At 48.3% G+C, this 27,986-nt stretch overlaps 1 protein-coding gene across 3 annotated transcripts; it reads right to left on the reverse strand.

Annotated features, from left to right (window-relative positions):
* Positions 1–8: 8 nt before the first annotated feature.
* Positions 9–27,965, reverse strand: LOC111842193 (RNA-binding protein Musashi homolog 1). Of its 3 annotated transcripts, XM_023808559.2 has the most exons (16): positions 27,829–27,965; positions 27,321–27,361; positions 26,321–26,402; positions 26,102–26,186; positions 16,231–16,272; positions 14,523–14,615; positions 9,252–9,300; positions 7,894–7,976; positions 7,294–7,411; positions 6,563–6,643; positions 4,981–5,037; positions 4,331–4,390; positions 3,839–3,993; positions 3,252–3,310; positions 3,040–3,086; positions 9–2,892 (listed from the first exon to the last, which is right to left on the reverse strand). In XM_023808559.2, exons 1-15 carry the CDS (start codon positions 27,885–27,887, stop codon positions 3,077–3,079), a joined length of 1,074 nt encoding a protein of 357 aa, XP_023664327.1. In that variant the 5' UTR covers positions 27,888–27,965; the 3' UTR covers positions 9–2,892; positions 3,040–3,076. The 3 variants fall into 3 exon arrangements, 2 of the variants coding, with proteins under 2 accessions (XP_023664327.1, XP_072570323.1); XM_072714222.1 differs by lacking the exon at positions 3,252–3,310; XR_011992344.1 differs by lacking the exons at positions 9–2,892; positions 3,040–3,086; positions 3,252–3,310 and having other exon boundaries at positions 3,968–3,993; positions 4,981–6,474.
* Between the last annotated feature and the right edge of the window lie 21 nt (positions 27,966–27,986).

Consider the following 27,986-nt stretch of genomic DNA (forward strand, 5'->3'; position numbering starts at 1 on the left):
AGACGGGAACGTTTTAAAATAATTTATTAGGAATTTTTTAAGTCAAAATTTCCAGAGGAAGAAGAAAACAAAACAGGAACATAAAATAAATAAAACGAAAGGAGGAAGACTGAGGAATCGAAAACCCCCGCTGGCACGCCGCTTGTGAAAGTAAAACATCGCCTCTCGGCATCAGAGCCGAAGCTTTCGAATCTGTTGGCGTGACCATGTGCCCCCCCCCCCCCACCCCCCACCGCACAAAAAGGAAAAACCGAAACACAACAGCAACCGAACATACGGACACTTTAATCATAAACAAAGTTTCAAAAAACAAAACAAAAAAAAAAAAAACGCCTGGAAAGAAAACACCCTTTTTCTCCAAACATAACGTTATAGAGGTTTTAATGCCCCTTGGTCTTTCTCAGTATTCCTGTCACCATTGTTATTACTTCAGATAAAAAATAACTTATTGCTCACTCGTTGGTTAAATAGCTACAGTGTTTGTGTCAAACAGTAGTCACATGCAGCCTCCATCTCCAACAATCAGTGTAGGAGGTAGACCGTTTATACAGCGTTTGGAGGTGAGAGAAGGGTTTCCATCAGTAAACACAGAAGCACTACAAACACACAGTTGTTATGGAATATATTTTTGTGCCCAAATTGACTCCCTGTTCTTGCTTCAGTACACTTTCTGCCTGTAATGATAACAGCACCCTCACAGCCATTCTCACTGTTTGTCTGGAATCCATCGGGGGTGGCGGCCTCCTATCAGCCAATGTCAGGCCTCACTGCAGGTCATGTGACGCGAACGGTGGCCAGAGTACTGGGGATGAGCACCTCTATCTCAGCTGAATAATGCGCGAGCCACCCTTCTGGAATGTACTACCGCCATTCAGATTCCGGTCAGACTTTCAATAGCGATGCTGCAGCCGATATTTGCCACAAGATATGAAATTTCTGACAGTGTTTTGCCCTGAAAATGTTTTGACTGCATTCGGCCTTAATGCGAAAAATGATGTACTGACTGTAGTGTTTGCCCGAGGGACTGGGGTTTGTGCTCTTTATGGGGGATCTGAAGTCTCCCCAGTTTCTCTGCCTATGGAAGCAGCTTTAAATCCCGCTTTTGTCTACCCTTCCTACACTGTCGTAGGAGTTTCAGTACCAAACCTGGATGGCAGTTGAAATTCATATGAATCCCCCCAAGCCTGTAAACCCACACACCCTTCACGTTTACGTGAAACACGCACGCAGGCGCACACACACACACACAAACACACATGCCACCTATGAAAATCTTGAAGAGGAAGGATTTAGCCAGAGAACTAGACAGAGGCTTAAGGAAAGTTCTCACAGGGAATGCTGGTATGTTAACGGATCCTTCATTTCTCCTTTAATCAGTGATAGTTACCATAAGTGATTCCGCAAAAACGTAATAAAACAAACAACACAACTGAAGAAAACTGCGCAATATATACCAATTTTCTGAAAATCACTAAGACCGCCACGGAATTACTCCCCCCCGTCTCGTCTCTCATGAGTTTGTGTGGCGCCTTCTGAGGCTCTGAGACCCGGCTGGGACGCGAGCCGAGACCACGGGGAGACCCAGTGATGAGAGGCGGAATGGCAACGCCGGATTGTTCAAAACGAGAAGTAGCTTTTTCTAAATGGGCTACAGCAGCAAGCAGCGTTGGACTGTGGGGAATGCGAGGGAGTCTTTCTCCCTGCAAAGTTATGGGGAGAAATCTCTTAACCCTTCGAGCACCAGGATCCCTGGCCTTTGGCGACAGTCCCTGGAAAACAAATCGCAAACAATGGGAAGGTCTGTTCAATTTCTGGATGACCGCTTGAAACATAATTTCGCATGAAAGATTTCTATCCAGTGATAATTTATGGTACCCCCCCCCCCCGAAAGCCTGGGCTTTTGCTTAGTGTGATATTCTGATGACAGACTTTCCTGGATTTTGAGTCTCAAGGTGCAACGAAACCTTAAAAATAAAAAATAAAAACACCTTAAATAAAAGGCCCGTCCAAAAAAATAAACCCCAACATTTCATGAGATCACCGACGACTAAGCTGTATGTACATTATCTTACAGGAAGAAATAAACATCGTTTAAAACCAATTACGGAAAAATACCTTCTCGGTTATTATTACTATTATTAATATTACAAATGGTTTTTTTGCTTAAAAACTACCAAAATATACATTTTTGTCATTTTGTTAAAAAAATGATTTTTGATTTCTGTTTATTTTCTTGCTTCTGCGTTAAAATTCATCACGAACCTAACACTGAGACAGACGCCCAAGCTCACGAAAATGGGAGCCGCAGCCCCGAACATGCCTGGTATTCTGACCGGAGAAACACGTTCATCCTCTCTGCAAAATATTCTCTCCCTCTCCTCCGTGTGACATCATGATGCCGGTTCAAATTTATGACAAAGGTCGTCAAGTGAACCCAAAGCGACAATCCAGACATAAAAACCGTTAACTTACACTTCGTCAACAATAACAAAAACAAAGGAAAACTGCAACAACAAAAGCAGGTGCTTCTCTTCTAAATAAAATTACAATCTTTTTTAAAAAAAAAAACAAAAAACTTTTTTGTTCCATGTTTTTTTGTTCGCTCGAACAAAGTTGATGTGGCAGACTGGCCACCTTAAAAACAGATTAAACCTACGTAGGTGAGGATGTGAACAAGGGATGTTATGCAGGTAGTGATGTTAGTAGAGGAAACAGGAAGTGGGAAAAGCTCTTCTGCCATTGGGTAGAACTGGGGGTGGGGCAGAGTGAGGGGTGGGGGGAGGTCATGTGACAGCTGGCGTGGCCTTTCGGGGTGTGCCATAATGAAGACACCCAACGTTTCTCACTGGCTCAAAGCAGCATTTACTTCTCTGATGTTCCACACAGGAGACCCTTCAGAAAGACAGATGGAATTGCTGGGTTAAGAAAACGCACCCGGAAACACGGCTGGAGGCTCACACTCACAATGAGGCAAGGGGACCGTTCACCGTGCCCGGCCGTGCACAAGGAGCAGCCGTCTGGAGAACACGACAGACTCACCTTCTTCAGTGGTAGCCGTTGGTGAAGGCCGTAGCAATCAGAGGACCCTGGGAGGAGAACATACATAAGGATGTGCAGGGACAGCGCCTCCCCAGCAGGGGGTGCACAACTCAATGTGCTGGTGATTCAGAAGTAAACCCCAAGGGCTGCCCTGTGGTTCAAATTAAACCCACAGCAAGTGCGTGCAGTTAGACTTGCCAGCCAATTATCACCTTGTCAAGTTGGGGCTTGTTGAAGCATCTGCGCACGGCGTAGATAACATCCAAACAACCTTCAAGGTGATTTTAAAACAAATATCAAGTAGCAGTCACTCATGATTTTTAATTTTTATACCACACATATTTATATTTAATTAATCGTGAGCAAAACATAACATCTCCACTCCGCTGGACATAGAAGGTAAGAGGGCGTTCCCATTAAAGGCACTGACTGTTTGTTGGTTCCTCCATCAAAGAGGACTGAGACCCAAACTAGGAATTAAGTGATTTCCTGTCAGGTCTAGCCTGGATGCAGCTCATACTCTTCAAAGGATTTTAACACAGTTTGGGAGATGCAGCTAAGCTGGCTTCTTATGCTTCAGAAGAAGGTGAGATTACAGGACACAGGGAAGAGCCGTCTTATCCCCACAGGTGGCAGGACACCCAACAGACTGTGGAGCCGGAAGTGGACACCCAGCATGGGCCACAGCGCTCTGGGGCTCAGACACCCAGCATGGGCCACAGTGCTCTGGGGCTCAGACACCCAGCGGACGCCTCCAGAGTCAACTCCGAGTTCCAGTCATGCAAGAACAAAATCGTACCCCAAGGCCGGGGCCAAATCCGGTGCTGGGTGCCGGGCTTGCGGCGCTGATGTAACTGCTGACTCCAGAGTCCTGATTGGCTGCTGCATACAGGTCTGCCATTGGTCCAGGGCTGCTAGTGCCCAGAAACCCTGCTGTGCGGGATGGGGTGGAGCCTGTCAGGACAGAGAGGACTTTAAATACAGAGCACATGCTAGTATAGAGAGCAAACCATTGAGTACACAAATAATATTTATATTCTATATTTTCCATTAATTTTCACCACGGGGGACCCTGAATTGGATGAAGCTGGGTTGATGAATGAATGAGGGATGATGAATGAATGGTGGATGGCTGTTATCTTTTTTTCCCGAAACATTCCGTGACCATTCAGCTGGAATACCACCCAAGTGCTAAGGGAGGTACCAGCAGTAACCTCCATGTCGCCCTTGCAGGCATCCCAGACCCCCCATGCGAGCCCACCCCCACCCCGACCCCCACCTGAACACGTACCTCGAACTACCGCCGCGGCTGCAGCCGCAGCCATTGGTCCGTATGCCGTCAGTGGAATGGCTGAGGATGAAAGGGTGTGGGGGGGGGATAAAAGGTTTACTGACACTCAGCAAATGAACCAGAACATTCCCCCAAACATCAGCGAGCCAGAACCCCAAGGCAACCTGGGACAGTTTAAGGAACAGGAACAACGCTAGTGTTCAGGAAAACAATCTGCACTGCTAGTCTAGCAAAGGGTAACTAATATTTAAGTGCAGACAGGTTACCCAGCGTGTACCTGTCCAGCTTTCAGATTCCAAGCGTATGTGGACTGGTTACAGACCCGTTTTGTGATTAAGCCTCAGTCAAACTTTAAACTGATATTCGTTCGACTCAAAGCCAATAACTGAACAAATGGTATAACGCTAAATTTAAATTTCCAGAACAACATGGTAAATTCAGTTAGATACAAACAATAATCATGAATTACACAGGCTCAGCAACTAGGCCTCATTTCAGAGCCGCTTCTGCATGTCCGAAGCCAGAACTGGCACCTTCGAAAAGGGACCAGCCTATTATCTGGACGGGGCCACCGGGGGCGCCGTCGTGCCAAGCCACACAGATGGACAGATCAAGTGCTGCTTGTAAACCTCAGTAGAGGAGGAACTGACCTGTGATCTCGGGGGGGTGGGATGATGTCAGAAGGGGGGTCCTCTCTAAATGGAATTCTAGAACAGAAATGTCAGAGCGATTTTTAAACACACGCCATCTGCAGGTCTAAGAGAAACAGTGCAAGCGCGTGCACACACACACACACACACACACACACACACACACACACGGACGCTGGACAGGGAAGGGCGTTAGGAAGCAGGAGAGGTCAACACAGTGGTTAGATGGGATTAAGGCACAGGAAGTCCCACAAGTCTCACAATCAGATCATTTTAGGGACAAAGAAGGGGCCAGAAGTGACAGAAAAGCAAATGATACACTGTGAAGGATGGTTGCTGAAAATAATGGATTAGACCTTCTGTCAGCTGCACAATGATACACCACACCCACCGACACACACACCCACCCACCCACCGATACACACACACGGGCGCGTACAACCCACAGAGCGCATACAAGACAGGGACACGGCACCAATCCTCCACTCCCTGAAATTTACAAGCAGCCAGGGGGGTATGTACGTGTGTGTGCACACGTGCGTCATCTGCTAAGCCATGCCTGGGGTCACCTGATGCAGGACAGGAAGAGAGCTGAGGCCGCCGGGTTTTAAGTTTCAAACTGCTTCCAAGCTGTTGGGCCCTTTGCATCAGGAGAAACTGGACCCATTTAAAATGGGTTCTTCAGAACTTCCCGTTAACAACCTGACAAGGGAGACCAGCTGCACTCTCCTTTTTTGGGGTTGGGGGGGGGCATGTCCCTCCTCCACAGGATGACTCCACCCACGTGGCAGGAGGGTGAAACATGCAAGCGGCCGGGGTCACTTTGGGGGCACAGCACACTGTGGGGGTGCCTCTGTAAACCCCCTATTCTGTGACCCCCCATGCACGATGGCACAGTCCACACCAGGGGGGGGGGGGCAGAATGTCAACAGCTTAACACTGAAATCTATGCTAACAGGTCCTTCCTACAACCACACCCCCCACTAGGCAAAATGCATGCCTGTGTTCAGGACACATGCTTGTTGCTTTTAAGAGAGCTAGTTGGTCTAACTGACTAAAAGCATTAAGACATGGGTCGTCCATTATAAACTTTTTTTTTTTTAAAAATTGTAGAAGATCTATATTTAGTATCTTTTTTCTCCAACACAACTGAATTTCATTCAATCATACTCCAATCACAACTTATTGCCTTTCTGACCTGTACCAAAAACACCCTGTATTGCTGAGCTAAATGTTAAATGTCCATTTCTGTCCCACTCGACGACCGTCGTATGGGAAATGAACTTCCACTGCATAGATCTACCCAAATCTCTTTGCAATGCGTTTTGGGTAAGAGGGAGACATGGCCAGACACAAAAATGAAGGATTACGCCACAAAGAAATGTATCTTTTCCTGTTCATTGTGAAACCACCAGATCACAAGACCCTGTCTCAACCAACTTCACTTGTTAAGCTGGCATTTTTCATCATCTGGCCCCTGACCTGTACGTGTTCCTGCAGGTTAAAGACCAGCAAAACATTCTGTGAGGATCGGCGGTGTCCTCTGAAGATGACAGAGGTTGGCGTTGGGGTGGACACTCACCTGGAAACTGATAGGTGTACCCGGGGGTGATGCCTGTGTAGCCGCGGCTGGCGTAAGTGGCCGCTTGGAACCCTGGGTAACCTGTAGGGAACAGAAGACACATCAGCGTTAGCATCAGGTCAGATCAAGGAGGCCCAAACCCAGGGCTCAAAGTGCAAAAATTAACACTGAACCAGCACAGCTGCGGAGAAGCTGAGAACCTTATTTATTTCGCAGTGCAACACAAAGACAGATCACATGCAGTACAAATTTGTCAAAAGGCACTTCAGTGTTTCATAAATGCGAGGTAACGGTTTATGTCCAAGGGTTAGAAGGTCTCGAGTCTTAGTGGGTTTCTCAGTAGCTCTCGGTCGAATGGTTTTGAGAGAACTGCAGTTCCTGACACCAACCAGCAGATGGCAACTGCGGAGTTCCTCACCATGACCGGCTTCATTAATTGCTACTGGCGCGCCGAACCCCTCGCAATACTGAGAAATGGGCAGGGGGATCTTCAGAACTGCAAGGCAGCTGCCCCGTTTCAGGAGTCTCAAGATGAGCTCATCCCAATAACAGAAATAGCAGAAGACCCGCGCAGTTGCCAGGCAATTATGATGCTCCCCGGCGCAGCTGTAAATACTGACTGGGCGTGCTCAGTCAGGCTGGCTATCCCTACAGACTAGGTCCTCCAGTGAGCAGGTGAAATGTGAGGATGCCGTGGAGGATTCTGGGAGCGTGCGAGAGGCACATCTCACCCAGCATGCCAATCCCCAGCATGAAGGCGTCCATGCCATAGGGCATCACCCTGGAGCGGCTCCTCGCCGAGCCTGTCGGTGACATCACTTCCTTTGGCTGGGCCTTCTTACATTCCACCTAAATGGAAGGGAAATGCTTTGGTGTCTCCATTTGAACCATAAACACAAATACAGCACTGACATTTAGGACAAGAGCATTAGGAACTACCCCCGCTCCCCCCCCCCCACACATACAAAAACATACATACACATACACACACACACATGCATGTATGTCTATGTATTCATATCTTTATGGGGACTCTCCATTCATTTCTATGATCATAACCCTAATCCCAGTCCTACCCAGTCTTAACCTTAACCACGAGTAACCAAACAAAATATTCAACTTTTTTTCAGTTTTTTTGATTGCATTCACAAATTTTTATAAAGTTCAGGTTATCCTTGTGTCCCCACTAGGTAAAAAGTTGCAGGTTTTATCACATTGTGGGGTTAATCTGGTCCCCATGATATAATAATATCAAACACACACACACACACCACTACATTCACCAGAACACGAGAACCTTGACACCACCGTACAGAGGCACCTGAACCCACCATCTTGTTGTTGATCTCGTGGAAATGGATCTCGCACACTTTCTCCACCACGTCCTCGTTCTCGAAGGTCACAAATCCAAACCCTAAAGTGCGAAGAAGCACGGGTGAACCTCGAGGCGCAGCCATGTGACCCTCCTACACCATCCAAGGGGCATAGAAGACCCGGATGAGGACAGGATAGGCGAGAACAGGGCATAGGAGAGCAGGGCTATGGAAGAGGCCGGATCAGGCAGCCGGGGCTGGAAGGCAGCACCGGGTACGGGGGGAGGTCGAGGTCAGACAGGATGGGGTACGGTTGGAGATGCGATTCGGTCTGAAGCAGGATGATCTGTTTCTGCTTTTGTATCCTGCTGTTCTTCTATGTGTCCAAACACCCAAAAAGCTTAATGTGGATTTGAGCCGGTACGGTAGCAGGCTGTCTCCCCCACTGGGCTGCATTCCTGAATGGCACGCTTGTTAATGATTTTGAATGTAATAAATGAACAACCTAGACAGAAAAATGCTAACTAGGTCGCTGGTCTATGAAGGCTTGCCCTGCAGTCCTGGGATCCCTGCCCAACGCACCTGTCCTGTAGCCCCCCGCCCCCCTGTGGCCCCACCCCCTTCTTTCTTAGTCCCTGCTGGCCTCCTTTTCCCCCCCCATCCCCAACATCCTCTGGACTGTGGGATTTAGCCAATGCAGGCTTGGGTGTCACGATCGATCGCTCAGTAACCGAACAGGCCAGGGGGGTGGGGGTGGAGTGGGGGCGGGGCTGAACTCGGGAGGCTTAGGGAGGGTTTATCCTGAGCCCCGATTAGCTGGCTCGCTAATTAGCGTGGCCTCATTCCGATTCCCTCACCTCAGCAGCCCCTGCTTGTCCAGGGACATAAGACCGGGGGGAGGGACAAGGGACAGGGGATGGAGGTGGAAGGTCAGGTCCTGCGTGGGGGGGGCATAACGCTACATATCAAGAGCATAAGCAGTAAAGGAAAGCTTTTATTCTCTTAATCATTCAATTTTTTTAAGTTTTTAAGTTAAGTTTTTCGTATGTGTTACGCAAAGGCAGTATGTGAAATTGTTTTAAGTAATGTATGCTCTAGAAATAATCAAAACAGTTTTTATCAGGGCTTGGGATACTGTAAAAACATGCAGGGGGGGTCCCTGGGCTGCCATCTCTGAGACCACAAAACTCCTCCGCAAGTGGGCCGTCCGGCATGGTGTCACACCCCCCTCTGAAAACAGCCCCGTAAGTCAGATTCATGAAGGGGCAGCTCAGTTCCTTGGGCCCCGCTCTAGTCTGGGACAGAGTCTCTCACATTGGGCGGGGGGGGGGTCGGTAAGGGGTGGAGTGGAGGAGGAGGGGGTCGTGCAGACTCACCTCGGTGTCTGTTGGTGGTTTTGTCAAACATGAGCATGGCGTCGTCAACCTGCGGGGGGCAGGAGAGAACGAAAGGAGAGAGAGAGAGAGAGAGTCAGAGTTAGAAGATGGGGCTCATTTTGTTACGTGACTCCATGCTGCATTGTCCTGCCGTGGTCACCTCCTCTTTACCAGGGGGGTCAGGGTGGTGGTGGGGTGCGACAGATGGAGACAGAGAGGAGAGACACATCTAAGAGGGAAGGTGGGGGGGTAGGCAGAGAAAACTGAAGGGGAGGGAAGGAGAGAAGCAGGGAGGCCACGAGGGGGAGAGAAACATGGAATTAAGATGGCCGAAACTAACAGGCCGCGCTTCATCTCAGCGCTGCGGAAAGTTAAACAGACCTGAATGTCTTTCTTCCTCTCCGTCCCCCTCTCGCTAGCAGGGCATGGGGGGGACGGGGGCTGGGGTAATCTTTTCACAAACTCGCCGCCCTCTCTTCCACTTTCCACCAAGTTTACCGTTCCCATGGATACCGTGCAAAGAATTTCAATTAGGAGCGTTTTCCTCCTTCTCCCTTCATGAATAGGACACGAGAGAGCGAGAGACAAAGAGAAAGAGAGGGGGAAAGAAAGACAAAGAGAGACAGAGCGAGGCAGGAGGGAGGGATGGGGAGGGCAGGACAGCGGAGCGCAGGGAGACGCCTGGGGGTACTGGGACTGCAAAGGGGGCAGTTTTTATGGGGAGGGAGAAAAGCGAGAGTCGGTTAGGAGATACGGCGCCGGCAGGGAACGGCCAAGAAGGAGGGATGAAGAAACGGGATGGAGAAGGAGGAACGGCGCTTTTCCCGCTCACACCTCCGGTCTGTCTCCTTCCTGCCGCCCATCCTTTCAGTGCCCACGGAATTAATACCCCAACATATTGTGCTTTCCAAAGCCTAAAAAACAAAATGGCCACAAGCACCATGGCAACCAAGTGCATAGATCGGACCCTAAAGGTTAAAGGGGTCAAGTTCCAGGACACGTTTGCTAATGAACTCTGAAAGGAGGCGGTTAGACTGCACTGCTGAACCGTAGAGGGAAGAATGGATAAAAATTCCATGTGGTCGCTGGGAAAAACTTGCAAGCCACAAACAAACTCTGCTTTCACATTAATCTTCATCTCTCACACACGTCCACACTCACAGTCATCGTCTCCAAATGACAAGGCAAGAACCTGTTGAGCTGGTTATGTTCGGACCCCCAGGTCCACGTTGGCACATTGCTGCCCTTCCAGTCAGGTCATGAACGCAACCGAACCCGCCTCTGAAACCAACAGGTGGCATCATCCACCCGCAACCTCAATGTCTGCCTTCAAGGCATCGCTACACTGCCTTGACCTTGCTGGCCTGCTTGGCCTTGACAGGAGACACTTGAATCACAGCTTCTTCAACCTCGGAGCAGCTGGGCGAATAGCTCAAATACATCTGCTCATAAGTGACTCAGCCTCACTCTCCGTCATCATCTTTAATTCTCCCTTCTTCCTCTCTTCATTGTTCTCTCATTCTAAACAGGACAGCAGACAAAGACTCCAGTGAGTCTCCTTAATAGGGAGTCCACGCCTGGCTGAAGCTGAAAGTCATGCGTCCGTTCCTCTCTCGCTCTATCTCCCTCGCTTTCTCGCTCATCAGGGCTGTACTGTACCGCACCTGGATTAGCTCCATTTCGGGCAGCTGAAAGAGCCACAGCACCTCAATGATGGGGGGGGGGTTGGGTTGGGAGGGATAGGGTCCCAGAAAGGGGGGCCGTTTCCATGGTGCCTCACCAGCCAGTCAGACCGAACCCCCGTTCCCACTGCCCCGGGGCTTACGATCCCGCCGCCAGTCTGCCTGAGGAATCGGTGGGGCGACGGTGTGCCAGCAGGGTGGGAGGTGGGGGGCGACGGTAGCACAGAAATTTTGGCAGAAAAGACCTGGGGGAGCCCCAGACCATTCTCTCGACAATGCTGACGGTGGTTGGATGAGGCCACCGCTATGGCAAATACAGCACATTGGGGATTTTGGAAAGATTTGTCAGCGCCGGTCCAAGTAACTAAAAAATCTTAAAGGGGCCATGAATCCAGTCTCGTGTCTTAAGAGTATCTTCAAGTCCATAATGCTGGCATAAAAATCCAAGATAAAACAGTTGCTTAAAAGGTAAGCAGGTATTTCTTAAGCACATCTAGACAATCTCCGCCAAGTTCAGTAGAACGTGATTTTCTACAGATCTCAATTCTCCTTCCAGCTTTCAAGGGATTCCCCAGGCAACCTTCAGAGAGCAGTCACCCAGAATTCACCAGCATGCGACATTTGCACAAACATAACCTGACCTATAAGAGCTTCTCCGGAGAGGAGTTTCCACCAATAGCACAATAGTTTAGCACATGAGCATATGAACCACTAGATCTATTTCTTTAGCACTGAGGGCAAGAAAAACAAGGCTGAGAGTGAATTAGCTACAGGTCGTGGTGGAAAAAACATCAGGTGAGCATTTGCTTAGCAGATGCGCTTGTCCTAGGTGACATGCAAAGTTCCCATTTTACATTGGGCTGTCCCTGATTCCTGAGGCCGCATCGGGCTCCTCATTCCCAGGAGAAAATGAGCTTTGTTGTTCACCTGCCGTGAGGGTTCAACCACAGCGTCCTGTGGTGGACTTTCACCCAGTGCCGCCTTCTGCCGTCCACAAGTTGCCCCGAGCCCCCGAGGAAATGGCAGCAGTTGGTGGTTCTCAGAGGCTTGCGAAGGCATTGGCCAGCGCCCCAAGGCCACATGCCACGCTCAGCGCGCCATTGGTTGGCCGTTCCTTCACGTTGGGCTAGAAAACAATGACTGCTTGGGGTGAAGCGGGAGGGGGGTTCAGCTCCTGTCTCTGTATTGTGAGAACGGAGGCCTTGTTTAAAGCCCCACGGGAAGAGGGCCGTCACTGGCCACATTGAAACACGGCTCTCCGGGAGATGAGATGACAAAAAAACGATTGAGTCACCTGAAAGAAGACCTTTGCTACGGCCCCTGAAGCTGTACCCCTCTGGGTAAATGCCACAAAATGTAAAGATAAAAAAAAAAATGTACATGCAAGGCTGCATGAATTTAGATGATTTGGAAACAATCATCTAGACTAAATGATAACATTAAAACAACAAAAGAATCTACTGCACAATAATAACACCTCTTCTACAAAAAGTGGCGCATTTACAGTCACAAGGCGAATTGCCAAATGGCTCAAAAGTTTATCCAGAAAGTTCCAGAACACTTTAGCTTCAAACTTTGCACAAGAAATCAGGCTAGAAAAAGTACAGAGTCAAACGTATGTCAACAAACAACAGTCAAATACAGATCAGACTAAATGGACAGTAAATTCTGTCTGAAAACAAGAATGGAAATAACCATTACTTGCTGGCTGTTGGAGAGCCAGGGATGCTGTACGGTCTTTAATTTCCTAACTTCATTGTGAAGATGCCTTTTGTGACATCGAAGGAGCAGCTGGAGAGCCCAGTCCTCCATCTTGTTCCCTCCTCTCTGCTCCCACTCCCTGCCAGGCTCTCCATCCCGCCCATCCTCCTCCCCATCGCTTTGCTCTCCCTTAGTCGGTCGGAGGACCTCCTACTGCTGCCCCGCCCTCCACGAACTCGGCCAGGAACTTCAGTCCTCAGCTTCACAAACACAGGGCCGAGTCCCTTCGCTTTGCGCTTTGAGAGTCAACAGGGACCCTTGCGGGGCAGATTCTCGCAGACAGGACGGCGAGTTTGATCCGCGGGCTAAACCACATGGCGGCCGGTTCTGTCGTTAGAGGCAACCCCCCACACGATACTGTTCACACACACACACACACACACACACACACACACACACACACACACACACACACACACACACCCTGCCAAAGAATTACATATGGACAATAGGGACATTGGGTCACCACAGCAACAGGTTGACAGGGGGTAGAGGGCAAGTGTCTGTGTGTGTGTGTGTGGCGCACAGAGAGCTGGTAGAGCTGGAGCAGCTGTTACATCAGATTAGTTCAGATTCTGATAATCCCCTCCCCCTCTCTTCACCACCTTCCATACTCCTGTGAAACTTTCCCCCCCTCTCTCCCTCTCCTAGCAACCACTCTCCAGGCAACCACAGGCTTCCCCATGCTCCCGGTCGTCCCCCCCCCCCCCCCCGCCACCCCATCGCTGATTCAATTCCCAACTTTGCTCATCTCTTCCACCCTTCTCTCTGTCCCTCCCTCTTCTCCATCTAAACTCTTCCATCTCCCTTGTCTAACACTCAATATTTGCATCTGCCCAAATCCGCCGCCTTTTCACTCCCTCTTTCCCTCAGAGAAATCTCCCTCCCAATCACATTTTCTGCCCCCCAACACACAACAGCACGAATGCCTTATTATGCCGTCTTTCCCAGCCTCCCTCCCTTAGTTTCTCGCCTGTTCTTCCAAGATTCAGTCTCCGCCCCCTTATCAATTTAGAGCACACTGATTGACGTCAAAAAAAAAAAAAAAAAAAAAAAAAAGCTACTAACGAACTTAAATCACTCTCCACTGTGGCACTGCAGAGGACTGGAGAGGAAAGTGCCACACTTCTGTTGAAAAGCAAAGCCTACCTCCCCATGAGAGCTACATCTTCATCGCCCCGAGCAGTATGACCAACCCCCCCCCCCCCAAATAGCCATGTATCAGTTTATATCCATTAGTAACCCCCACCGTGTTTCCTCACAGAATACACTTCTGTAGGAGGTATCCTGGGCATTTTTGTTCTGGGGAGGGGTGCCTACAGTGTCACTGTATCCAGAAACGTTTGGAATGAAACATGAAACTAAACAATTTACCAAGAAAATTGTACCACCACGCTAATTTCACAGTCAAACGTACCGAATGTCAGCAACAGTATCCTCCAAGCAACACCAAGTACAAAGACTTCCCAGTGACCAAAATCATAAGTCCCAAAAAGTGCCACTTTCTAGTGAAACCCTACGTCAGCGACGCGTTAATGTTCCCTGCGATGCTCATCATGCTCGCTCCCTTCACACCTTCCCAGACCCCAGGGCCGCGGAGCGTTACATAACCGTACACGGTCTGCTTTGCTGCTGACACTGACGGCCAGGCTCCATTTAACCAACAATTCAGCTCCCTGGCGCCTTTTACAGGTTCAGCAGGAAATGAAGACCACACACGTACAAGTAGTTAAGCGTGAAATTCAGCAGAATGTTTACACCAAAAAAAAGAAAAAAAAGAAAAACCATGTGAAAATGTCTCCTGAGGACCAACATGCCCTCCTTTTACCTTTCCGAACTGGTCGAAATACTGCTTCACGTCCTCGATGGTGGTGTTTACGGACAGTCCCCCCACGAAGATCTTCTTGGTTCGGGTTACCATCTGAAGGGCCCAGATGGGGAAGGGGGGGGGGGGGCGGCGGGGAAGAGGGGGAGAGGAGTGAGACAGATGCTGGGTCACTTTGACGTGCATTTTGCAAGTCTCCACCTCACAAGGGCCCCAGCAGTGCTGAGAACAGCTCCCCCCCCCAATAATCCCCGACCTTCGCAATCCGGTGTGGAAATAGCCCTCCGGAGTACACACCCAGCATACCATCTCCACAGGGGTGTGGAGGAACACGCGAGGACACCATCATGAAAGTGAACTTTATACCACAGTCGACCCTTCCACACCACAGGGGTTAGAGGTGCAGTTCCCCCCCCGCGATCTGGAAAAACCGCGTAAAAATTTTTGGTCCCCTTGGGGAGGCAAGCGAGCATGCAGATAGAGCTAAGCAAAGAGTTTTGGATTTTAGCAGTTTAGGGCATTGAAATCATACGGCAAGATATGAGAAGTTCAAGATGCACAGATCACTGCGAGATATGAAGTGAGAGGCTGCCGTAAACACGCTTGGCATCCTCCAAACCAGCATTATGCATTTATAGTAATTTATGCATTGATGAGTTAGTAAACTATCTGTGGGTTTGTCTGCGGCTTTCACAAAACTCTCAAAAAAAATCCCATTTAATTTCCCATTTAGTTTATGCAGACCCCGACATACATGGATACCGCGATGGGGAAAGCTGCGATGCAGAAGGATCGACTATTTTTACATAGAGTACTGTGCAAAAGTCTGAAGCAGTCAAAGAAAATTATGTTTAATTGATCCTCATGTTTGTATAAAGCTATGATTTTATGTCTGTGTCAGCTTTGCCATTTCAAACCCTCTCCTAAAGTCGACCCGGCATTTGCGGCACCCATCCAATACGCTCATCAGTTTGTTGACTCAAGCATTAGCACACCTTGCTTGGCTAATCAATACCTCATTGAGTTATTTAACAAATGAAGTTAAATTAATTAATTGAGCTGGTGGAGAAATTTAACGATTACATGCAACGGCTGAGGTGCCCCTGAAGAGATGTTCGGGAACCAAAGCCGTGTGTTCATCCAGCTATCGAGCTAAATATCAGCAACTCACTGGAGGAAAGAAATTCTTGCCAATTTGTGTTACTGTTAATTTATGCGTTCTAATGCTAACTTGTGCTTTTTTTGAGGAAATATGCACTTACAACCCAGATACACAGTTTTGAACAATTTCTTTCAGTGCCTAAGACTTTTGCACAGTACTGTATAACTGATATGACAGCGCTTCTGCCGTTTAATACGGACAGGCAGTGAGGGACATGGCTAAGCTCTGTTAATGCTTTGCTTAAGTGACTGTAGAGAACACAGGACACAGCAGACCTGTATCAAACGCCGTGATATTGTCCAGGATTATGGCCATCAGACAGAAAGCAGCTGGGCACATTATGATGTAGGTGTGGAAGTGGGACAATTACACCATTACAACTGAATTACAATGAATTACACCAGGGGAGTCAGAAGTGGAAATAATCCAGTCCCATTACAACAGCTATAGGACATGTGGGGTCCTGCATCCTCATCTCATTAGGGAGCCAGGGTTCACACTGCTGGAGATGAGGGGGACTCAAGGCGACGGATCAGCTGACCGACTCACCTTGGGCTGAGCTCTCCGGGGAAACGCCACCTTTGGGTCGATCTGCAATGAAGAAAGAGAGGCTGGGGAATCAGAACCAGTCAAAGACCAGGAGAACCGCAACCACCTTCTTGGCCAAAAACCACAGCCTGCCAATCTGAGCCGCGATCTACATCTATTTCATCCTAAAATCCTGGATATCTAAAGTGTGATATCAGTGAAACATTTAAACATAGAAATACAATGGCTCACATCACAACTAGCTCTCCAAATGAATCTCCCCTGTTAGTCTTGAGCTTAAGAAGCTTAACAGAGTTTAAAGAACATTTGCTCATTTCAGAACATCATTGCTCCCTGAAACTCAAAATCTGGATTCACAAAAGGCAGACAAGTGTCTTCCTGTTTCCAGTTGCACACACACAAAAAAAGAATTTGAATTGACCTTGTGGGACTGAAAATCTTATGGGTTATTGTTACACTGACGACAAACTCTGGTTAGGTAGGTAATCTGAGTAATCTGAGGTGAGCTAATCTTAAATCAGCTGGAGGAGAAGGCATTTACCATCAGATCCGTCTCTGGCTGGAAATCAAATCATACTGCAATTTAAACAGCACAATGGCAAGTGAAAAAATAACAAAAAAAAACTGCTTGCTTCCTATAGCTACAGAGCTGCATAAAAAGTAAACAATGGCTCGAATTAACCAGTGGCCTGTACTACAAAGCAGGGTTACTGTCTTATCGGGGTAACTTGTCGGATTTAAGGTAGTCTGGGTAAAATGTAAGTGAATGAATAATAAGTCCATTTAAAAACTGTGGTACCTTAAATCCGACAAGTTACCCGGATAAGCCAGTAACCCCGCTTCGTAGTACAGGCCACTGGACTTCAGAATCGAATTCCTTGGTTGAAAAATACTTTTTAAAAGAATGAATAATAAAATAAAAACACATTATGACATGAAATGCATAGTAAATTAATAATTTACTTTAATATGTAATTGTACAAATGAAGACAGATTTAAAAGGATCAATAACCCAAAAATGTCCTCTTCTTTTGGCATTGTTTACTGTCTTATCACTCCAAAATTCTAATCTAAAGGCCTAGATAAGTAGCGTAAGGCCAAGACGAGTGATTATCCAGCCTCTGCTCTGTGTTCAGATTAGAGCAAGACGGAGATGGTGCTGCAGGGGGAGGAGACAAGCGGGGCTGTCAGCTCCACCTGAGGCCCAAATGTAATGGAAAGGGACAGACCAGGCATGGAGAGCCCAGGGATCCACTGTGATCCGCTACCGGCCTCCGATAGGACCAAGCGAGCCGCCACTCACTGCACTGCCCAGAACCCGCCCCTTCTGATGCGGGTCTGCGGTCAGGTTGCTGGGGGCACGGGGCATCTGACCCAAACCCATGCAAAGGGGGATGCAGACTATGTTGGGGAAATTCCCCACCGTTATTTTTACGCACGGCTCAGGAATGGTGCCGGGGAAGAACTTACCAACTTATCTGCCCATCTTAGCTCTACTCCAACCACAACGCCACCTGACCGGGCCAGGCGGGTGAGAGCCAATCAGAAGCCTGAATACAAATGCTGACTAGCACCTCTTCCTCTGTTGTGGCATGTGCTACACAACACATTCCAGATGTATAAGGCAGTAAAGTGGGCCACTGCCTCCCCACTCCTACCAGCCCACCAACCAATCCCCACGATGCTGTAAAAATGAATTCTGGCAGAACAAACAAGACAGTACCTGCTATTAAGTTCCTACGGGAGCGGTCTCTGCTCCTGAGGATGCTACACTATTCTACGCAGCAAGAAAACTGAACACAGTCCCTTTGCAGACATATTGTGCTTAACCGCTAAACAAGGCGACATAAGTCAATGTTACAGATAGACGTCGATCTCGACACTGAAGGAAAAACAAGCGGCTGGAAAACAAAATCACACATTAGAGTCGCGGCAAATGTCGTGTGTAGATTGACGCTGTCGGAAAAACCAGATTTAAATTATTAGATGCTGTAGCGATTTCTGTCACCTTAGAAAATCTTCTGGCTCACGTCTTCATATTGGTGAAAGTATCTAATCCACGCAGACGCACCTTGGGAAAGGCGGCGAGGAATTCAGTCTAACCTTCAGCATAACCTTAGGAGCCCACAAGACAGCCAAAGCATGCATGCGGCCCTTTGGTTATGGAGGCTGATCTGTCAACGCGAGGCGGCCATTCTCACTAATCTCCGTGGCAGGGTGGGCTCTCCTAGCTATGCCCCCCCCCCCCATGCATCACCCCCTGTGCTAAAGGGCTAAATCGAAAATTCATATCACCAGCACCACAGTGGATGGAGAGAGAGAGTGAAAAAGGGAGAGAAAAGATCTTCCAGAAAGTAGGAACAGATGGCGATCTCCCAGACAACAGCCGCAGCCGGGGCCCTGTTGTGTTTGTTTTTATCTGTTTGTTTCTGTCACCTTCCTTGCAGACCTCCACGCTCACTCGTGTGGGGGCCATTTTGCCCCCCCCCCCCAGAGGCACATGCAGATGCTGTCCTCAGACGGCACCTGCGGACACAAACGCCTGTCGGCCTAGAACGCGCATCCCGGGAACTGACCGTGGCGATCGGCCGCTCTGGGGATGCCGGCCGGCGTTTTGTTTTCCTCTCCTCTCCTCTCAAACGGAACGACGCGGCAATTTAACTAGGCGGCGCCGGGCAGGACTGAAGGCATTTCCTCCTCGGCTCGGCCGTGCGCCATGGGGACGCGAGCGAGGACGGCTCGTGCCGAATCTTATGCTGCGGCACAGGAGGGACTAAACCATCACCGCGCACTTCTAAAAAGGCTCCGTTAGCCCCTGCTCACAACACGGCCGGACACAGCCACTATGAAATACTAGTTCTTCTATCACAGACTGCTCATCATAGTAAGATGTTCCACTTCATCTCTCTGGCATTAGCTACACTGCCGGCATCTACTGTGCAGTTCTAGATATAGAAACAGATCTATACTAGGCTGCCTGCTGTGGAACACCACAGCTAGCTGGCTGTGTAGATCTATGCTATCAACGCAGCCCCCAGGGCCAGCAACCTGGTCCCCAGATGAAAACTTACTCAGAAAAAATGACAGACAGGGAGACACGGGGTCAGCATATGGGGAGGGGGGTCCCAATGACATTATTCGGGTGTCCTGACACCTGAAAATAACTGATAGCAGTCTTTACTCTTCTCTAACACTGCTGTTTTTGACGTCAGGCAGCAGCGTTTCAGAACTTTCCGGAACAGTGAACACCCCCCCCCACCCTGCGTGAAGAAGAGGCCGGCCGTCTGCTCTGACGTGAGGAGAGAGGGTTCAGTTGTAGCGATACTGTGGTTTAATAAAAAAGGAAAAACTATTCAAGTTTAAAACAAAAAAAATCTGCCAGGGTACAATTGTCTGCATAGAGTTTCCACCCAGCAGGGAACCCCCCTAATTTCATTAATTAAGGAGATGGGGGGGGGGGGGGGGGGACACAAACAGATGGCCCAGCTGAAAGGCAGGGGCCTCTGACACCAACCGTAAGCCTGACGCAACGAAAAAAACAGCATCTGAGCCCAATGCAGACAGAGGGACCCGAAAACAAACAATGTGAACAACTAGACGGACCACCTGACTGGACCGGGGGACCTGGGAGGGGTGCCGTCAGTGCTGGACCGAATCCCTCAGTGGGGGTCTCTCCAAATCACTGCTAGTCAAGAGTTCATACCAGTGGTTCAGATCAAGAGGAAAAATGCACTTCTTCAATTAGACAAACGCAAAAAGAGGATATCAACATAGTAACTATAAATAATATACACCAGGACATCATTTGAGCATAAGCGGTAACAGCAAAGTTACTGGCAAATTAATTCTGAATTTATTAAATTTGAATTTGAACAACAGGACAAGAGAGACACAAAACAGATGAAACTGGGCCACACCCTGATCCAGTCCGTGTGTGGCTGTGTGAGGCTAATCGAGGCTGGCTGGCCAGGTACAATCTCTCTCTCTCTCTCTCACACACACACACACACACACACACACACACACACACACACACACACACACACACACACACACACACACTTGAATTCTTATCTTTGTGGGGACTCTCCATTGATTTCTATGGGAACAACTCTAATCCCAACATAACGACCTTAACCCCTGCCCAGCCCTAACCTTAACAACAAGTAACCAAACAAAACATAAGACTTTTGACACTTTTTTTAGGTTTTTGATTGTTGTCACAGATTTTTTTATAAAATTGAGGTATATATTGTGGAGACCTGAAAAAATGTCCCCACATGCTAAAAAGTTACGGATTTTACCACATTTACGGCCCACACACACACACACACACGCACACACACGGGCGCCTGCTCAGGCCAACAGCTTACTCCCATCGATACCTCGGAAGTGTAGTCCAGTTTGTTTCCTTGAATCCGATTAGCTGCTTTCGGGATGTATGCTAATTACAGACTGGGTTGGGCATCTCTCCCCTTCCTCCCCCCCCCAACTCGGCTTGGCCTCGTCAGCAGAGCGGGGCTAATCTCCACAGACGGGCTGCGGGCTGTGAGTGGACTGAGGGCCCGTGATATCGGGCACCCAGAACGGGGCCACGTCGCGTTTGGCCCAGAGCAGCCGGCGCCACATCGCTGGGCACTTTCATGCATGCTGCTCCTTCTTTTGGAACAACTTTCCATTTTTCAGAGCCAGATCTGCCCCCCTGCTATAGGGTTTGGCCGTCTTGAACCTCTAATAGCATATCAAGCTTTGTTGTAGTATGTTTTTAGTCACCGGATAACATTTAATAAAAAAAAAAACAGTTATGAAGACTGTGCCTCACTGTGACAGTTTCCGCACCCCAAACACATCAATAAATATACGTATAATGTGCCTGCGACAAGCACTGATCGATTCCTGCACTAAAAGAACAGCCTCAAAGATCTAATTCAAGCTTTACAAACCTTTATAAATCTCTAACACAGAGACAAATTAAATGTCAAACTTTGTCTGAAGATCCTGGCAGGAGTTGAGATCCTCAAGTATCAAGCAAGTCTTTTTAATGGCCTGGCAGATTAAAAAAAGAAAGAAAGAAAGAAAGAAAGAAAGAAAAAAAAAACAAGGCCAAAATGCCATAATGCAAAAATGATCAGTGCTGACATCTGCCTTGAGCAGAGTCCAGACCAAAAGCCTTCCCACCAAATTGTCCTGTGTATGAGGAATATCCCTGTTATATTTTCAAGATGAAGAGGAAAACAGGCCACTATTCAACCACACTCTAGCACCGTCTGCCACCAAAAGTCACTTGACAGCAAGTTATAACAACATTTTTCTTCATTTCTATGATTTTATGAACGCGGCTGTCCCGGGGATGAACAAGAGAATCTGTTTATCTACCGGAGATGTAACTCCACAGTTTGGCTGAATTAATGCTCCTCATTTACTCTGAAGCCTTTTCTCCTCCTAGCTTTTCTTCTGGACGGCTAGCAGGAACACCTGGCGCTGTTATTCATGGGGCAGGGCCCGAAAACAGGCTGCTCCGCTTTGGAAAACGTAACCCTATGAAAAGCGTCCGAGTCAAGTTCCATCCTGACAGTAAAGGCTGCTGGTTTGTGTTTCATTACTGGCACATAAAAAAACGCACACTTCAGGTTTTTTCTTTAATAGTGGAGGGTGTGTGCAGCACTTGCAGGTACCAGTGCGTACCTGCGAAGCCCATCAGCATCACGGCTGACAATGACACTCGCTTTTTGCTTTTTTTTTGCACAATGCGAGAAAACGGATTGCTCGATTTCCTGCTCACGTTCGTTCGGTATACGGGCGCTGTGTTTGTTATGAAGAGCTCTACGAAAAAAAGAAGCTAACAGTCTCACTCACACATGCACACATACGTGCACCCACACACATATATGTGTACATGGCTTAATGACGCACAGCTGCCTGCTGTTTGGGAAAGACTTCGTTAAAAAAAGCAGCTAACTGGGCGACAAAGTGGAGAACACATACAGGAAGCTGTGGTTTTCCACCTGTGAAAATCTGTTTTATTTTCCCTTTATTTTCAGATCCGTGCTTTATGTATGGTCCTCATACAGACCACACCCCAAAAATATAATATTGGATGCACATGTAGCTCGAGACATCACAATATGGAAATGTCATTTTTTGAACCGAGGCTTTGTTCTGTCGCGAGACCGGATCTGTTTTTAATTGACTCTTCCGCGCTGCCTCCCATTCAGCAGGCAGAGCTTCTCAGAGTTGCCCTTTCATGTTTTTGCCCACTGTGGCCCCCGGAGCCGCTTCAGTCAGCCGTCGCGCTGGGTGTCCTATCTGTTCCCACGGGGGAGCCCCTCCACATCTCTCCAATTACCTGGCAGCCTGGAGAAGGTCAGGGAGGAAGCCTTGCCATCCCGCTAAAGCTGCAGTTCAGCCTAGCGCTCCAGGGGTAAGGTACCCCTTAGATATGGCACTTAGATGGGTCAGCCCTTTAAATATCCTACTTAAACATAAATGCCAAGTTTTTCACCTTTCAGGCACCTACTCTGTCATACCTGGATTTGAATACTGTGGGCTGGAAGGAGACAACAAAGCTACTTCAACGACACCCGCCGGCACCCATTAAAGTGACACACCCCCTTCATTCCAAGTAGCCAATCAGCACAGCAGGTAAGTGGTAGTTAAGAACATGGCCACCTAACCTGAAGGTCCTGGGCTTCAATCCCCAGGAAGGGCTCTACTGAAGCTTTGTTAAACATGCTCCTTAACTTAAACTATTCAAGCAAAACACCCAGCTGTTAGAACTGGGCAAGAACTGTAGGTTCACTTTGAATGAAAAGTCATCAGAGCAGCTAAAAGCTTGCATTTTATTCCGCCGAGAGCTGAATTACCTCCCAGGGCAAATGCTTGATCGACTTTGCAGCCCTCAATGGAAAGCGAGTGCTTGAGACCACAGACTCGAGTGGAAACGGGGAGATCTCTGAAAGCGATACACCCCCACTCGTCTTTAACAAGCGCACATTAATTACTGGTGTTCAACATGCTAGTGCTGACATGCATGAACTAAGACCCCGTTTCCTTCTGATTAATTCCGTCAGCAAGAACCATCTCTTTCCAAACCAGAGGCAGGGGGTGTTCCGAGTTGGCATGTCGAAAAGGTACCTGCCAGGAGAGGTGGCGAACTTTGATGACGGCACGTACGCGCCTGTTTATGTTCCCAATCGCTCTGGATCACCAGGGAAGTCATCATGGAGACAAAAGTCCCGCGTGGCATCGATGACAATGGCACCCCCAGTGACTGACATTGCCGCGCGACGTCTCAGCAGCAGCTGGAGAGGAACCGCTTTGACACACACACCACTTCTGCCAGTCATCAGGTTTTCTTTTTTGATCCCTCCCTCTGCATCCCCCCCTTTCTTTAGCTCCCTTCCTCAGCCTCCCCCTTTTTAGTCCCCTTCCTCTGCCTCTCCCCTTTTTAGTCCCCTTCCTCTGCCTCTCCCCTTTTTAGTCCCCTTCCTCTGCCTCTCCCCTTTAGTCCCCTTCCTCTGCCTCCCCCCTTTTTAGTCCCCTTCCTCTGCCTCCCCCCTTTTTAGTCCCCTTCCTCTGCCTCCCCCCTTTTTAGTCCCCTTCCTCTGCCTCCCCCCTTTTTAGTCCCCTTCCTCTGCCTCCCCCCTTTTTAGTCCCCTTCCTCTGCCTCCCCCCTTTTTAGTCCCCTTCCTCTGCCTCCCCCTTTTTAGTCCCCTTCCTCTGCCTCCCCCTTTTTAGTCCCCTTCCTCTGCCTCCCCCTTTTTAGTCCCCTTCCTCTGCCTCCCCCTTTTTAGTCCCCTTCCTCTGCCTCCCCCCTTTTTAGTCCCCTTCCTCTGCCTCCCCCCTTTTTAGTCCCCTTCCTCTGCCTCCCCCCTTTTTAGTCCCCTTCCTCTGCCTCCCCCCTTTTTAGTCCCCTTCCTCTGCCTCTCCCATTTTTAGTCCCCTTCCTCTGCCTCTCCCATTTTTAGGCCCCTTCCTCTGCCTCTCCCATTTTTAGTCCCCTTCCTCTGCCTCCCCCATTTTTAGTCCCCTTCCTCTGCCTCTCCCCTTTTTAGTCCCCTTCTTCTGCCTCTCCCCTTTTTAGTCCCCTTCCTCTGCCTCCCCCCTTTTTAGTTCCCTTCCTCTGCCTCTCCCCTTTTTAGTTCCCTTGCTCTGTCTCCCTTACTACTGCGCTTCATCCTCATCTCTTTGCATCTCTTATGTCCAGGCCCATCAGTTCTAATCCCTACACGTCTGGTTCCCCTGACCTCTAATTCTGCCCTCCTTCACCTAAAATGTTGAGGGACAGATGTGTGACAGCTTCCACCTCTAAGCAAATAAAAAAACAGAAGAAATAAGTAAAATGAAACAGCCAGAGACCCTATTTTGTTCCTGCATGCGCACACACACACACACAACAGTCATCTCTCCTTGCGTTTGACCTCCTGATTTAGGTGGTTGGGGGGGGGGGGCGGCAGTAAAGCAGCTCTCTCGTCCCCATGGTGACAAACTGGCAGCATTGTCCCTGGACACACCCACATTCATCATCACTGACAAAGATATGCACACACACAACATGCGGACAGACTGCCCCCCTCCCCAGAAGACTCTGCTGTGAGGTTAGGAAAACAGGGCTGAGGGAGGCAAAACTCGCTCAGCTCGACCTCAGAGGACTTCACGTCCACCGGGAGCCGGTTCACTTCCTATCAGCTGAAGGACTGTGTTATACGCAGCCCTGCACATCTGACAAAGGCTTCATTCATGTCCCAGGAGGGCCTTCATCGCTCTACCCTTAAACAGGTACTTCATCTGAGTTAATTCAACAATCTAAAAGATACTCACAGTGCAAAGCCACTACACACGTTAACCACAGACATGCATCACTTTAAATAAAAGTAATAAATGTCAAAATGTATGGCAGTTTGTTGCTTTAATCTGTGACAATGACGTCAACTGCATGTAACAATGTATTATTTTCTTCCAGTTCCCCTATCATAAAACTACAGACAGAACTTAAACAAAGAAAAGGGTCAGATTCACATTTTGGAAACCATGAAAACAGTTCTGACAAGTTTTGCTTAAATTTCTCTGCTATTAATAAAACAACAGACAGAACATACAGTCTACTTTTTCCAAAAGTTACTTTCCACTTGGAAATACATATATTTTTATGTAAGCGCAGTTAATTTTTAGTTTTTAGTAAGTAGCTTTTTTCCAAGCTTAAGTCTTTTTCTTCTTCATTGTTTTATCATATAAGCACCACAGTACTTATGCTGTAGGGTGGGAAGCACTTGGTCAAGCGGCCCGCAAAGCCAACTGCTGAAGTTGTAACGGGGAGCCGCCCCGTCTGGGTCCCCAGGTTACCATGGAGATGAACACCGAACGCTTTTATGTCGCGCGCTCCTGACAGCCTCACGGTCGGAGGGAGAGGCGTGGGGGGGGGGCTTGAAAGAGCGCTAACATTTCCCCCAGTGTTATTTATTTGACAATTTCCTTTCAGCAGCTTGTTAAACTGACAGTGGAAAATAATCATCATAATAATAATATAAAAGACAAGAAGTAAACAGAAGTCTTGTGTCGCTGTCGAGAACGTTCCCCGATCTTCGAGTTGCATTAAGAAACCTTGGCAAAAGTACTTACTCAGTACATCTTTTATACATCATAACTAATTCATTAACATTTTTCACAATTCCCAGTGAGAGTTCCTCCAACAGCTGGCATATATAACATTTCCACCTAAATTTCGTGCCTTTCTTAATTTAAATAATCGTCTCTGTTTGTGGCGCTCCTGTTATTCCGTATTGCCTACAAATCTTATAAAAGTATTTATTTTTGCTGAGGTGGGAAATATTCGAATATAGCCAACAAAAAAGGCAAAGATACTGCAACTCACGGTTTTAGAATCCAGCTCATGCCTGGTCTGTGCCAAAACTTTATCCACACCGGCCTGGTCGACGTAGGTGACAAAGCCGAACCCCCTGCGGGATTAACAGTAAAATAAACCATGCGAAAGTTATTTTTTTGCATGTTGCAGCTGCACTTCTGAGAAACAAACAAACAAGCGGCGGCGGCGCGGTGGGGGACTGGGGGCCGCGCAGCGAGCTCCTCTCACCTCGAGCGCTTCGTAACCGGATCCCGCATCACCATGCACTCCTTCACCTCACCGAACTTGCAAAAGTACTCCTTCAAACCCTCTAAAAGAAATGGAAAGAAAAATAACTACATTGTTTTGAAGTGTCCACACTGATGGGTGGCAATAAATGCGTCGCCTTATTAATCTTTTATGTGAATTTTGGGAAGTTTACGGTTGTACAGGGCTGACAACCCCAAATTGCCGTCGATAACCCGCAGTCATCGCAGCGGACAAATATGACAGCATAAGCCGTAGATCTGTACTAAACACACCGGCCGATGTCGCGGATGAACAAAGCATCGATGCCGCCTTCATACAAACATCAAAACAAAACATAAGGTATCTCCAGTTAAGCGTGGCTTCTTCGGCTTTGTACTGTTATGATGTGCACCCTGCCCTATTGTACTGCAATGTTTAACGGGATAAAAGGAAGACTAAACACACCAAACACAGGATCCAGAACCTGCTCTAACAAAAGAGTAACAAAAAAAGAAAAAACAAATTCCCGGGGCGCTATTTTATCTACTAAGTTTTCGCTGCCCAAAACTGGAGATCTCCGTCTTACTAAAAAGATGTAAACTCACGCCTTTTATCCCATGTCAGTATCTGTTCGCTTATTCAGCCACACACACATGCATTGAACAATATCTACAGCATAAAGTGTGCTAAATCAATTTACAGTGAGCTAATCCCCTCCCTCCGGCTCCACTGTTTGTTTCAATCCAGCACACTTGGAAATCTCCGCACAGTGATCCTTAGTTCAATGACCGCTTTTGATTTCAGCAGTTCAGTCCCACATCTACTTTCTTTCACATCACCACGGGAGATTTCTAATACATCTCCAAAACGGTTAGCAAATAACACGTTACATCTTTGCAATTTAAAAAAACATAAGTATTAATAACAATAAAAACAGATCGCCATCACATCCACCTTTCAGACTTTGCAAAGTACATCGCGGTTGTAATGGACGGCTCACCTTGTGTCGTCTGCCAACTGAGGCCGCCAATGAACATTTTGCTAGGGAGGGAAAATGAGAGAAATAATGAGAAACGGCATCCCAGGTAAGATACAATAAAATTAAAAAAGAAGACTTAAGTAAAAGAGAATCGGCCATGTTGGCAGTACAGGTCTACTTTCACGTCGGGTCGGGCCGTTATTCCAGCTTTAAGACGTACACTTCTTTTTGGTACGGATTAGAAAAGTTGCAAATATATCGGGACTGTCCCGTCTCTCGTAGCGCACGGAGCAGGACGGGGGCGCGCGGTCCGCTGCACTCCGGCAGGGCGACAATGACACAAGTCCGGCGCGGCGCGGCGCAGCGAGAGCACAACAGAAAAAAAGCACGCCGTCTTTTGTCTCCGAGCTCCGGCAGCCTGATCATCAACTCCCGGGTCGCTGTCGGGGCAGTGGACGAACCGGAGCGAGCAGGGCGAGAGATCGGAGGGGAGGTTTTTTTTATTTGTTTTTTTGTTTTTTCTTTTTACCAGGGATCGTGGGGGGAGTCCGCGGAGGACAGGCTGCTCTGGCTCCCTTCCGTGTCCATTCCGTGCCTCTGTTCCCGACTGTGCAGTGCGAGAGCGCGGCGAGAGTGGAGTCAGGGGCGGGTGGCCGAGGGGGGTGGGCTGGTTGCGGTGGGGGGGGG

This window comes from Paramormyrops kingsleyae, chromosome 7 (genome assembly GCF_048594095.1).
Source record: "Paramormyrops kingsleyae isolate MSU_618 chromosome 7, PKINGS_0.4, whole genome shotgun sequence".
Classification (NCBI taxonomy): Eukaryota; Metazoa; Chordata; class Actinopteri; order Osteoglossiformes; family Mormyridae; genus Paramormyrops; species Paramormyrops kingsleyae.

What these genes read in the sequence shown, in the direction of transcription:
- LOC111842193 (XM_023808559.2), bottom strand. Translation starts at nt 27,887, where the DNA reads ATGGACACGGAAGGGAGCCAGAGCAGCCTGTCCTCCGCGGACTCCCCC. An exon ending in AACCACCAACAGACACCGAG is followed by an intron (nt 7,977 to 9,251) that starts GTGAGTCTGCAC and finishes TTCGCACTTTAG; the next exon opens with GGTTTGGATTTGTGACCTTC. An exon ending in GTACACCTATCAGTTTCCAG is followed by an intron (nt 5,038 to 6,562) that starts GTGAGTGTCCAC and finishes TTTCTGTTCTAG; the next exon opens with AATTCCATTTAGAGAGGACC.